Source organism: Hippocampus comes, unplaced genomic scaffold (assembly GCF_001891065.2).
Source record: "Hippocampus comes isolate QL1 unplaced genomic scaffold, H_comes_QL1_v1.1 scaffold110, whole genome shotgun sequence".
NCBI classification, from domain to species: Eukaryota; Metazoa; Chordata; class Actinopteri; order Syngnathiformes; family Syngnathidae; genus Hippocampus; species Hippocampus comes.
The window spans coordinates 1,862,506-1,877,144 of NW_017805498.1; the positions used below are offsets into that span (position 1 = coordinate 1,862,506).

The window sequence follows — 14,639 nt, forward strand, 5'->3', positions numbered from 1 at the left end:
TTCGTATTTTTAAATCATCTTTTTATTTTTGACTATCTGTAAATTTAGTTTCCTGCTCTTAATTGTGAATGCATACTTGATGGTTTTAAATGCTCCTGAAATTAAGTGCTGCTTGACGAGCCTATATTGTGTATGTATGTGACGTCACTGAAGGCCTAAGGTTGAAATGCACGGCCCGCCACTGATACCGGTATATATAAAAAATAAAGCCTGGTCAAAAAATATAATCAGTCACATTAAAACGACACATCTATACATCTTAACATGGAATCACGATTGAACAATAAAAGAAAAATTCATGTCTATCCATCCATCCATCCATTTCCTAATCCGCTTATCCTGATGAGGGTCGCGGGCATGCAGGAGCCTATCCCAGCTGTTTTTGGGCAGCAGGCAGGGGACACCCTGAACTGGATGCCAGTCAATCGCAGGGCACACAGAGACGAACAACCATCCACGCTCACACTCACACCTAGGGATAATTTAGAGTGTTCAATCAGCCTGCCATGCATGTTTTTGGAATGTGGGAGGAAACCGGTGTACCCGGAGAAAACCCACGCAGGAATTGGGAGAACATGCAAACTCCACACAGGAAGGTCAGACCCAGAATCGAACCCTGCACCTCTGTACTCTGAGTCGGACGTGCTAACCAGCCGCGCACTGTACCGCCTAATTCATCTCTAAAGAGTCCATATTTCTTTCTACATATTTAAGATCTACTGACATGAGCACAAACCACGATTAGCCATTCTTAGGACTCCTCAATGATTATCAGGGCAAATCATTCCTCCATCATGCAGGAAATGAATGTTGATAACATGAGCATCACAGTTAGCATCGCTGCAATTAGTTGAAAGATAGTTGCCAGAATGGGCGGAAAAATCACTAAATACAGTGACAATATCTCTAAGTTGGAAACAGTGAAGAACATTCGCTGCTTGTGTTTGCACTGCAAACACCAAAATAAAAGCAGTGCATGCTTTACAGACCCCGTGGATGGGCTGGATGTGGACGGCTGGTCCGACTTTGCCCAGGTGTTTATTAAAAATGAGCACCAAACAACAACCTATGGTGCCCATTTGAAAACCACACCAAAATTGTTCCATGCAGTCCACCACACACACACACACACACACACACACACACACACACACACACACACACACACACACACACACACACACACACACTCCTTGATAAGCACCCACGTCTAATGTCATTCTAACGGCCAAAGTATGAGTCTCTTAACACAAATAAAAGTGGCTGATTGTTTCATTAACGTGCTTTACTTTTTATTAGTGTGCCCCAGTTAAGAGCTATACAGTAACATAACAGAAACCACTAAAAATGAATACAAATACAACACAGAGTTGATTATTCGTTGGCCAGAGAAGGAAAAAAAAAAAAAAAACAAGTCAACTAATCCAGAAAAACAGATCAACAAAGAAAATATAAAGAAATGATAAGCGAATTTTCCAAAGCCACAATTGGTTAACTTTTACATTTTTTTCACAAAATAATTGGGTCAGTCCTTATGTGTTGGAGTTACCTTTACAAATTATTGACCAATAAAAAGTGAGGTGTATGATAGTATGAGGAATCCGCCCTACGCCATCGATATGTATAAGATGAAAGAGAGGGACTGGTTATTCCAATTTGGGCCGAATGCTGTGTTTGAAAGATTGAATGGACGATAGGAGAAGAAAAGTCAAAATGAAAAATTCGAATTCATGACCATCCATGAGTTAATAAACGTGTTCTTGTTATGGTTGCAAATGTGTTTAATGCCTTAGCCGCCATTAAAGTTGCCATCCTTTGGTAATTTTAGTAGTAAAATTCAATTCAAACCTTCAATTCATTGGCTTCAATGTAGCCACTGCGGTCTGTATCATATCGTCGCCATGCCTGAAAGAAAGGGGGGAAACAAAACAAAATATGCATTGAGTTTATTACGTTGCTCCCGAGATTTTGTTTAAAGCCCAGTAGTTTGTGTTACAGTACAGGCTGTGAATAGACGTTGTTCAAACAGGAAACAGAAAAACTCCCATTCACCATAATACGCAGACAAAGGAAGCAAAGGACAGGAGGTTCCAAGCAAGACAAAGACAGGCAGTCATTTAAATGAATGCTTTAATCTAGTCGCTGTCCATGTCCAAAGAAGGACTCCTCGTCAAAGATGGATTGTCCTCCCCCCTTTCTCATCTCCTCTCGTCCCCATCGTTCCACTTCTCATTTGCTCGGCCCTGCAGAGGAGCTCGCAGTGGTGTGATCCATTATACATGCCCCTGAAAATAGAAGGTCCTGCTTTCTCCCTGTAACCCTTTAAAATCTCTTTGCTCACTTCCTTCCACACACATCCTTCAACAAACACTGTTCAATCCTCCTTTCTTGTTTTATGTCCTCAAACTCTGACTCTCAGCTTCCCATTGATATTTCATTAAGTTTCCTCTGCGACTGTTTGCAGTCGTCCATCCTTGCATCCTCCAGATATTCTCCTTTCGTTGCCCCCCTTCTCTCATTTCATTATTTCCTTTGAATGACACTGGGGAGAAGGACACATTTTCCCCTGCATGCAATGGGTTCATAACTGACTCCATTCTTTTGTTGCTGCCAAACTAACACAAAATCTGCCCTATTCTTATCTTCAGCAGGGATTGGGTAGACTAAATTATTTCATATTCCATGTAGCTTTCAACGCTCTGAGGACAGCGTTGTGTAACTTCGACAATCATTCATTATTCATACTGCACATAGCAACAAATAACTTTTGGCAAATTTGGGATTATTAAAGAGCAAGTTTGAAATCATTTCAAAAACAATGCCAAATGCAGTCTTTTTGTGTCACAAGTAATTCAATAAAATACATTAGATAAAGCATGAAAATATTTTATTGTATTTCCTATATTCCACCAATTCATCGCTTTCGCCCCAGTGAGATCCGGGCGAGCGACAAACCCGGAAATATGACGTCATTCAAAGAACAACAATGGCACAGCTCAATGAAGAAAGTGTACAAATCGATTCGGAAAGCAAAGTTTCAAGCTTATCCGTGGGGATCCAGGCGTTTGAAGAGTTGGAGGAAGAGGAGGTTGTGGGCAAGATGTATATTGGACCTTACATGTACGAGCCACATGCTCAGGATACGGAAAATGTTCAAGTTAAAGTCAACTTTATTGTCAAATGTGCTACATGTGCAGCATACAGCACAGATGAAATTACTTTCCTCTCAACCACAGGAGAGAGAGGTTGAGCCCGAATAGCCGGACATAGAGTAGAGACGAGGCCCATCGAGATTGGAAGAATGGAAAAATGGATAGGCTGTGGTTATTAGCCTAGCACTATTGTTTGCAATTCGCTGTGCGCATGATGGGATTACCGATTTGGTACATGTATTCCCGCGAGCACTGAGAGCACACGTTGTATTGGGTTGTCAACTGTTTGCCTGAATGTGAACCGTGCATCGCCACACAGCGCCGAGGCATTTCGGACAAATTAATAACAATGACAAAGAGCGGTTAACGGGACAATCAAAAATGCGGTACAATGGCTGACTGGCGAAAGGGCATTCTTTAATGTGACGTCACTCGCTGGAGATTGCAGAACAAAAGCATTTTCGTTGTTAAGTGCGTTACTATGGGTCGAATTACGAACCTGGGTGGGTTGCATTAAAAAAATTAATGAAAGTATGCTTGAAATTGTTTTAGCCGTTACTATTGCTCAAAAGATGGCTAGCCAAGTTTACTTTACATTTGACCTTTACATAGATTTCTGAAAGACATTTGCAACAAACAAATATTTCCTGAAATGACTGCATTCAATTATGTTAGCACATCATTGGGAATGACTGTTAAAGAATGCCATTGCTGTGCTAATAATGTTTTGCATCCAGCCACTGCTGGCTCCAGTCACATCCACCAGAATTTGCATTTACTTCTTTACATATTTGAACCCGATACCTGACCGGAACTGCATTCGCGATATACACAAAACAGCATTTGTTTTCTGTGCTTGATAGCCCTCCCTGAAGTCTTTGCATCAAACAATACATCAACCTAGAACCACTTTTCCAATTAACATAAATATCAAAAGCTGAATAGCCAAATCCCATCAGCTTGCATTCCTGATTTAATGGTGGTTATTTTCAGGCAAAAACTGTAAAAAGGGTGCTATACTGTCATGAAAAGGCGATGCTACCCTTGCAATTGAGGGGTTACATGAAGTAATTTCTTTCTGCTAAAGCTGAACACGTTGGGCTTGTTATTGAAAATTATTATTGATTTGGCTCAGGACAGTTTGCAGGTAAAGTCTCCCAATCTCCAGGCGAAGGTCCTCTCAACTAGGCTGCATTCAGACTGCGGGCCTATATGAATCAAATAAGATTCCTTCTCAAATCCGATTTTTTAGTGCTGACTATTCATATTGATTTTCGCAAGTGTCCAAATTGGATTAGACCCTGTTCAGACTGAGCCACATTAGTGACCCATCTGACAGGTTGCTGTGTAGTAACGACATCGGAATAGAGGCGTCATCCAACACGTGTTGAGTTTGACGTCTATATAATTATGACAGCGGCATCATACGACAGACTTTTCTAAATGGACATGTTTCTATACATGACCTCGAGCTTTGCCTGTATCCTCACAGACCCATAAGGCAATGCAGTTTTCAATTTTTTCGATGTAATCCATTCTTCACTGCCGCGCACTTCGATTGGTGCTCTCTGCTCTGACGCATTGGGTCTTGCGTCGCTTAGCTTGACGTCACGGACAGCCAAAAACGACTGGTATGTGTGGAGCTGTTTAGACTAAGACACATCCTGTTCAAATGCGAAATGAAACTACCACTCGAATGTGGTCACAATCCATCTCGTAGAAATCGGATTTCATGTGATTTTTGACGGTTGGACTAAAAAGAGCAATCTAGTTTCAATCTGGATGCATTAAAAATTGGATTTTGGCTGGCAGCCTGAACAATAGTAACTCCCATTCAGGGACACATTATAGATTGATTTCCATTTTCCTCAATTACTACTTATTTGTTTGATTTGATAAACGTGCTTTACAATAAATTTGGTACTTTTATATGTTGCGTTGCATGACATACACACAGCACATCCATCCATCCATACATCCATACAGCAAAGTTGCTTGTTGACAAATACATAGAAAGCCTTTAATGTCAAAAATAAGCCTTTGAAACATGTCTTGTTGAGGAGGGGGGCAGCATAACAAGATAATACTAAATAAAAACAATTTCAGTTAAAACACGAAAAACACAATGCCTACCTCCATGAACTCAGCACTGGAGCTGACGAATTGTCTGAAGAAGAGCAAGAAGTTCTCTTCAGTGGGAAGAATCTGGGCCAGCTACAGAGATAGAATGACAGAAAAACGGGAGAGATGAAAACAAAAGATTGCGACCCTCTGAAGCAAGAGCAGCTATGGAACTTTTTGACGGTAAAGTTGCAAATAGAGAAGTCTCACACAAATAAAATACTATAACATCCAGAAACCCGAGATAGATATTTTTTATTCAAGTTTTTGTGTGTTCAAATGTTTTGTATGTTCTTGAAGGAATTATGTAACATTTGAAAAGGCATGAGACTTGGTTTTGTTTCAGAATTTTCTGCCGATTGGCGGTCCAAGTCCGTTTAGAGCAGGGGTGTCAAACATACGGCCTGCGGGCATAGTCCAGGGACGGAGGAGCAAGTGACCCGAGCGACAAGCAGGTTGTTAAGCAATTTAAGAGTGGGGTTCTGTTCAGAGATTTATGACCCATCGATTGTGTTGGTGTTTGAACAAAGTTTTTTTTTTTGTACCTCTTCCACTGTGCGTCCGTCCATGAGAGGTGAGTGGCATTCCCATTTTTTGTGTAATGTTCATTTATTGAGTCCTTTTGCTGTTACCGATGGACGTGCACTACCGTTAGCATTAGCTGCCACAAAATTGCCCTGGCAATACCTGTTCATCTCATTGATACATCCATCCATTTTCTGATCCGCTTATCCTCACATGGGTTGCGGGGCGTGCTGGAGCCAATCCCAGCTGTCTTCGAACAGTAGGCGGGCGACACCCTGAACTGGTTGCCAGCCAATTGCAGGTGTAGCTCATTTAATGTGCCTTATATCTGTTTGGCATTAGCAGCATCCAAGTTTTGGTCACTCCCTCAACCTCCTCCAACCCGCTGTGGCTGAAGGAGGTCGCCGTTCGCACCCAAGGTCACCGAGTAAGTTTTTCCGATTTTTTTCTCAACTGTCAATCTCATCCCGGTTTAACTGTCTTCTTTGTTGTCTGAATGCTTCGTGTTCAGTACTCTGTATGTAAAGGAGCTTGTTTTCAAGTGCTCTACAAATACATTTTAGTTTAATTGAGTCCCAATTTCCACATTTTGTCACCATTTATTCAAAACTGAGTTGTTTGTTGAACGATGAGTTGATACCTGCCTGAACGGAGATGCAGGCAAAGTCTCAGTCTTCGTTCTACTTGACCTGAGCACTGCCTTTGACGCATTCAGCCAAGTGATCTTGTTACAGAGGTCTGAACACCGGATGGGAATATCTGGTAATGCTCTAAATTGGTCTAAACTCTATCTCAAGGACAAGACGTACTTTGTTGAAATTGGTGGTTGTGACTCAGACCTAATGGCCATGATCTGTGTGGTTCCACAGGGCGCAATCCTGGGACCCCCATTGTCCAATCTATACCTGCTTCCTTTTGGCCGGCTAATACGCAGCAATAAAGAGGCCTATCACAACTATGCTTGACACTTCGATCTGCGTGTCAATGACGGCAGGTCAACATGGGCCTGTAGATTCACTCTGGCACTGCATCAATTAAGTCAGTGTTTGGGTGGAAAACAATTTTCTCCAGAGAAGACAAAACTGGCATAATTGTCACTGGCACACAGAAAAAAAGAGAAAGTTATCAGTCACCCGGAGATGCTCTAAAACGGAATCAAATTAAAAACCTAGGGGGAATATTAGACTTGAACCTGAATTTTAACAACCACGTTGAATCAATAGTCAATAACATCAGCAGCCTTTTCCCCATCTCAAAAGCATTTCCCAAACCAAAGAAATAGTGTCTAAACCAGACGAATCCTAGCATTTGTCCCCAGCAGGTCAGACTACGGTAACGACCTGCTGTTGCTAAAATCTGGAACAGCCTCCCAGCAAATATGAGACAGGCCACGACTCTGGCAGAGTTCAAATCCAGGATGAAAAAGTAAGGCAAGGCAGCTTGATTTCTATCGCATATTTCATACACAAGTCAACTCATTGTGCTTCACACAAGCAAAGACAGCTCAAAGCACTTCCAAAGTGAATCTGTGTAGGAGGGTTTGATTGAAATCATATTTCATTTTGATCTGTTTTTGAAGTTTTTTGGGCGCGTTCTCATGTCACACTCTTGTACCGTACTTTCTGAGAACCACTCATATCTGAGCTGACTTGGGTCAGAAGCAGTGGCGGTTTTGGGATGTGCGAAATGTGTGGGTGGCTGCACATATTTGGTAGGGTGGTGATAGTAATGTGTGGCTTCCTTCTCCCTCCATAATAATAATAATTTGCTTCTTGAAATGCTTTTTCTTTTTTGTTTGTTTATTTTATTTTGTTTAATTGAGTAGGGGCATGACCTGTGAAACATCAGCATTTGTATGAGAAACTTGACCCTCTGCTGGTGTGTCATCTCAAGTCAGGTCACAAAAAACATGATGCAAACAAGCAAGGTGATCACGAAACAGAATACTAACCTTACTTAGAGTGCAAACACAATGGCAGCACGACACAGAACAAATATGTAACACACACACAAAACTAGGGCCGGGTGATGGTGGAGAAATACGATCACAATTTTTATGACTGATAGTGAAACCGCAATGGATAAACTATTCATTGACTTCAAAACATGTATGTATTCAATTTTTATGACTGATAGTGAAACCGCAATGGATAAATTATTCATTGACTTCAAAACATGTATGTATTCAACAATCGAAACTCAACTATAAATATAACTTAAAAGAACCATCAGAAGGGAAATTAAAAACAAGTAAATTAATACACTCCAATACATCTTGATTTATATTCCGCTTTCACAACAGCAGCAGCTCTGACAAAGCACTTCACAGAACAGTTAACATAAAATAAAATGATACGGTGATATGGTAACACAACAAAACACATAAGACATGGACAGTCATGCAATCATAACCTTACACCAGCATACGCCCTGTTGTTTGAAGCAGTTCTAGATGAAAGAGGAGAGAATCAAAGTCTTCTTTCACCAGTGGATCAAAGACGTCATGCTCAAAATGTGCACACGTATGCTACACGTTAAGTTCGAAATTAAACAAGAAGCTGTAGCCTCCAATGACGAAAAAAGAGAATGGTTCACTGCTGCTGTCCCATGTAAATCCGCTTCAATTATAAGTGCCGACTCTCAGTTCCAAATATGCACCTGAGCTGCACGCCGAACTCCTTTCTCCTCATCCTCAGCTCCAGCAGCCATCCATCCAGCCGCACCGACACCGAGTGTCCAACAGCGCCAACATCTCCGCTGAGCAAAACGGGGCTGTGAAAAATGCTGCCCATTCTAGGCCCAAAAAAAACACAAGTGCCTCGGGGCTGTCAAGTGGCGACAATCAAATAGCGCTTACATTCCTCTCCATCAAAATCAGTGCTGGTACACACGTACTTTCTGAGAAGGCACAACCACCAAGCACAGATTCTTTTTCTTCCATGAATGTCGTGGCCAAAATGCTGAATAAAGTCAAGGTTTTGTATGTTGGCCATCAAAATTGGCAACACAACAAACCCATTCAACCAGAAATCCTCCCACGAAAGTGGTAAAGCAAACAGAGTCATCACGATCGCCGCTGCAAACCAAGAACCACTGGACCAAACAAGCAAACATTTGTCTCATCTTTTGATCATCCACATTTGCAAGTAGCATTTATGTTTACGCCATATGTAGCATTATAAGTGAAAAATGATCATGTTTCCATTACATTTGAGGCAGCTTCATTATTCCTGAGGGGGCAATTTGTTTTATTTTGTTTTTTGAATACCGGCTAAAACTTTCAAGACTGGATAGTATTTAGCTGTGTTATTCTTTATTGTATTGTATTGTATTGTATTGTTAAAAAAAAAGGTTGCTGACCACTGGTCTAAACATTCACTGCTGGAGCATTTCCCCAACATGTAATGTTTCATCTATACATGCCATATTAATTTTTCACTGCAAAGTTTGATGCAGAATAACAATCATCCACCCAGTGTCTTACCTCTGACATCTCAATTCTTCCATCTTTGTTCTTGTCAAACTTCTGCATGAAGTCATTCATCTTTTCTCTGAATGTTGGGTTTGAAGGGTCCTACAAACGTTGCATTCATAATTAAGAAAAAATAAAATGTGAGGGACTGTGTACAATGTGTTATGAGTGCCTACTTCACTCACCACGCCAGCTCCCATGCGAGCGGTTTCCAGCTCCCGAAAAAAATTCTCCAACTCCTTCCCTTCGATATAACCATTGCCTTTTAAGGGAAAAGCACATAAATAACAATATACATTCAAGTATTATCGTCCCTTTCATACCACATGAGTTCTGTTGTTAAAATATGAACTTATTTTCCACATCCATGAGTTTTATGTCATGAAAGCATGCAGGGGCAACGTTCCCATCAAAGGCTTCGAAATTAAGTCATCAGTACATAATTTCTCAGCCGATTTTCATATGCCGTCAAAACGGAACAGATAAAAAGAAAGCCAAAGAAAATTTTACATCTTTTAAAGGTTGTTTTGAGTTCCATTGTCGTAATTGTATGGAGAGCCCAAGCTTCTGGCATCTTTTTTCCCCCGGTTTGCTTGCTGTGCATGTGTGTGTGATTGAGTAACTGTGTTTCTGTGTGTGTGTGTGTGTGTGTGTGTGTGTGTGTGTGTGAGAGAGAGAGAGAGAGAGAGAGAGAGAGAGAGAGTGAGAGAGAAAGAGAGAGAGAGAGACAGAAAGAGAGAGAGAGACTGTTTTCGCTTTACTTTATATCACCAGCCAAGTCAGAAGCAAGCAGACGGAGGAAAATCACACACACACACACACACACACACACACACACACACACACACACAGGCAGTCATTGACCAATGTAACACAACACTCAAATGCACAGCGGACTTTAGAAAAAAAAAGTTTACTTACTGGCTCTATATATCATACAAACCGAAATGGAGGCGAGCTGAGGAAGCTAATTTTGGTTAATAGTCTGAGGCGTGCAAGGCACAACTACCATCACTTTGGTCACTTGAACATCAAAGGTCCGCTTCATATTGAAGAGAACTCCAAGATTCTGGGCTTCCGTTAGCATGGACCACAATCTCTTGTTTAACTACTCAATACTTGAGCTATTCAACCTATGTATAGAATGTCTATTAATCCAAAATGGTACCTGCAAATGCCATATTTCAAGTAATTCTTGAGTCATATCTTGACTTTGTTTAATGTCAAATCCATGACAGTCATGCATTCAGGGAGAATCCTAAAAACGAACATTGTCCAAATGCTTTGGACCACACTGTATGCTTTTCATGAAAACGGCTTTCCATTCATGCTAATTCATCTTCTGCACAGATCTGTCCAAGAGTGTCCATTAAGTCTCATGTGTGCATCTTGGTATCGATCCAAAGACGAGCATTTCACCAGTGGCACTCTTCCTCCCCTTCTGGCTCAATAGATTAACCTACTAAATCACATAATGCAAAAGTGGTGACTGCTCATACTGAGGGGCTTTTATGGAAAATCAACTTCTAATATTTTAATGATTGATAGGTAGGGCTGTCTTATTACAAGAGGCATCGAAGTCATCAGTGAGTGGAGTGGCGAATCAGACAATGGGAAGAACATGGGGAGCCTGTTATCTTTTCATATCTGGGAAGTTTATGAAGTAAAAGAGTCTCAATGTTTATAAAACCTCAAAACGACTTCATAATTTGCTTTTTTTTTCTCATCTCGAGGAATTAGTGTCTTAGCTGTGGTCCATCACTGTAGCTATAGATTATCAATCCGTTCTCTTCCATGTTATTCTGTTGGGTCATTGGAGCCGTTTGTCTCTTGCAGTTGAATTTGGGCATGAGCCCCCAAAACACTCTGGATGGTCATCAGTCAATCCCTGAGCAGCCGTACTTTTTGTTGGGCCTTATTTTTACTTTGAGTGGGCTGCTCCCAGGAAAACAGCCATTCAGAGAGCAAACAATGGTGCCCCTTTCACCAAAGTATATGTGAACGTGTGCTAACATATTTTTATCTAGCCCGTCGAATGACTGAACAGATGGCTCCAAACTGCTTCTATAAAGCCCTGGAAGGCAGACCTGACACATTCCACATTAACAAAGATTATTATGCCATCTACTTCCTCTCTTCTTCCTTAAACTTAATCATCTCACTCGCTCATCTTCTCCTCCAATCTACTGACATTTAGCGGCTTTGTTCGATACACAGACATTTTCGGTGTGTGCGTGCGTGCGTGAGTGTGGGGGCATGTATGTGCTCCTTAGTGATGTTATCACAACTCATAAATGCTTGCTCCCGCTGCTTCCATAAGTAGGACAGCCTCCCTGCTATGAGGCATCTCTCCTGTAGGTCTTACTGACATTTAGCTCTCTGGGGAGAAATGACCTCAGAGACAATTAGCCCAAGTGCATTGTGATTAGATACAAGGGAAGTGGCATAAGATGTCAATAGATTTTCTTGAAGTTATTTCTCCAGGGTGTTTAATTGAAAGAAAGAATAAACCCATATCTCACTGTGCCATATATGCATATGTTTTGTGTTCAAGTCTGCGTATTGACATTCCCAAGACGTACATTAAAGAGTTTCTGGTCTATCTCAGAGCTGCACTGTACCATATGTTGCATGGTAATTAGACTGTCAGCTGGTGCAAACTATAGTGAGATCTCTTTTCAATGACTTTCACTCCATACACTTCTCAAAGAAGTTATATAACCTCTGCAGATGAAAAGGAGCCGGCAGATAATGCATTAATGGTTGACTTCAAATATTTTTTTAGATCGTTTAATTAAATGTTGAATAAAGACCTTTTTTTTTTTTACAGCACTGGGAAATAGTACTAACTTTATTGTTTTACTGCAGTCATTTCAACATAGTGGGAAAAAAATTGAAAAGCCAATATTCAGTTATAAATCAGGGTTCAAGTCCATTTTAGTATTAGAGAGCAGGGTTACAGTGTTGTGCTCTTTAATTTTCTTTAAACTTTGCTTTACTTTTGCTTGAGTTTATTCTTCTGAAACACTCTGCACAGTGAGACAAATAAATGTACCGGTCTATTTAAAATTTATGTCAAGAGCACTTGTCATTCAAAGGAACTTTCGGTCCAGCAATTTCAAATGCGTGTTCACAGTGTGGGTGAGTTTGATTAATATTCGAGATTTCATAGCCAGCTTAACAAAAAAGTGTTGACAGCAAATGTTCTATAATTAGCAGGAGAAAATGCAGGTGCTTTTTTTTTGTTTAAAGCTTTGAAGGGAATGAATTAAAAAGGCCTGACCGAGACAGCAGAGAAAGATGAGAAGGACGCAGCACAGAGGAGCTGCAAGATGCAGGCGCAATCCAGAAGAGATTTGATCCTGCGCCAACAGGGGAATATAAGTGGTTTCATCATATCTGAATGCATCGCCTCCTTGTGTATTTTTAGCTCCAAACTCTGTGATGTTTGCTCCATCTGAGCAAACAAATTAGCGCTCCTGTCTTTCTGCTGAGCAAGAAGATGCTCCCAGTAATGAGGGCAAAACTCACACACTGCAGCCAAATGTGTTGATGCACTGGACGCATTTGATTAGCAAAGTAGCTTGTTGCAAAGTACAATATGTAAAAACGAAAAAAAAAAAAAAGATTTCCAAAGCCAAACAAGAGGTGATGCTGATCGGTAAGCTCCAAGCAAGCTGTACAGCTCCTCATTCCTCATTCATTTCTCTGTGGAATAACTTCCAGTACATGAGCAGGCGTAGTCAAAATTTTGGATCAATACGCAGGGGACTGTACGTGTCAAGCAGGTGAAATGGGCTTATAGCATCTGCAGGTGTACGGTAGCATTTGTGAGGATTCAAAAAGAAGCAAAACTTTCAACCTGGAGTACTCAAATAGGAGGTATTCATGCAGCCTGCTGGCTCATAAAGTATGTCAAGATAATTGAAGAATCAAGATTGAGGGTCCATATGTGTTATTTTTTGTTCATATTTTAACCCCCCCCCCCACACACACACACACACACAATATAGGTGATAATGTATCCGTTGTCCAATTGATCACAAACACACACGGAAGACGGGCTGAAGTTCTATATGGATGAATTCCGAGATTGATAATTCCATGCTGACAGAAACTGGATCAATAAAACCTATTGTATTTTTTTTAACTGCATAAAAATGTCACTCGACCCTGCACTTATTGACAAAACGTCGACAAGCATGATAATAAATAGAAAAGGAACCCAATTGCATCAACATCACTCAAAAGTATTCGGTTTCGTCTTGAATGATCATTTGAAATCTACATTGCACACAAATCAAATCTAAAGGGAGTTTAAATGGTTGTTGAAAAGCCACACTGCTTTTTGTGAAATGTTATTATGCAGCAGTTGCGAGTCAAGTGTCGAGCATATGCATCATTATCCAATAGACCCCGCAACACGTTCGTCACTCAAATGAGCATTATCCGATTATATATGTGTTGAAATAAAATGAAACAACGCACTGAACACACGCTTTGACCAATTGTGATTCATTCAACAAATTCCAACGCCGACTGATTGAGAAGCCTACAAGTTATACACTATTGTATACACACGCCCTTCTTTCGTTCCGTAACGTTATGATGTCTTTACATTTTTCGCGCCTTCGAATGCATCGTTAATCACCCTTTCAATCGTCAGCACTTGACGCCAAATACAAAAGGACACAACTTGGACAAAAACGGCCTCACCATCGGCATCAAAGTGCTTCCAGATGTCGAGGAACTGGGACGCTGTGACTTCGGCCAGGTGGAGGTGAGGAGGCTGTGCTTTGTTTGCCATGATGCTGTGCGCGGGTGGTACACGTCTCAAATCCGCTGCTAACTTTTCCGTGGCTCTTGTCAGACTCACAGTGGCGCGACCCTCGCTCGCTCGCTGCTTTTTAACTCTATTCTGACCGCTAGGGGCGCATTTCGCACCTACACCATCTCATCTCATCCTTTCTCCGAGCGTGCGCTCAGCGCGTCTGTATGTGTATGCCTTCGTGCGCGCCTGAGTTTTTTTCGCGTGCGCGTGTGCACATCTAAGAAGTGCCTGCCAGGGCTTTGCCAATGTGCGTAAGGCTTCACAGACATTAATTACAGCTCACACACTAATCACATTTCCCACATTGCCTCCAGCAAGCACTAGTGATTAGCCCACATAATAAATGTAAATTCTGAAGAAAAGAAAAAAAATCGTTTTCATTGTTGTGCGCTGTACAGTATGGCTGGTAAAGCGATGGGGGAAGAAAGCAATGTAATCTATATTCACTTCACTAAATTTACCGCTTGTGACGAACCACAGTGCATCCGTTTCAAGAAACATTTTCTTTGTGTTGGATAGAAGCTGTGAAAGACATCCA

At 41.1% G+C, this 14,639-nt stretch overlaps 1 protein-coding gene across 1 annotated transcript in view; it reads right to left on the bottom strand.

The window, feature by feature from the left end:
• LOC109519953 (calretinin-like) overlaps nucleotides 1-14,274 on the bottom strand; it is a 26,784-nt gene extending 12,510 nt beyond the window's left edge. The window contains exons 1-5 of the mRNA XM_019876834.1: nucleotides 13,987-14,274; nucleotides 9,456-9,532; nucleotides 9,283-9,372; nucleotides 5,286-5,366; nucleotides 1,849-1,905 (exon numbers count right to left, since the gene is read on the bottom strand). Coding sequence (XP_019732393.1) covers nucleotides 1,849-1,905; nucleotides 5,286-5,366; nucleotides 9,283-9,372; nucleotides 9,456-9,532; nucleotides 13,987-14,077 — 396 coding nt within the window. The 5' untranslated portion in view covers nucleotides 14,078-14,274. The remainder of the gene's footprint in view (nucleotides 1-1,848; nucleotides 1,906-5,285; nucleotides 5,367-9,282; nucleotides 9,373-9,455; nucleotides 9,533-13,986) is intronic.
• Nucleotides 14,275-14,639: the final 365 nt, after the last annotated feature.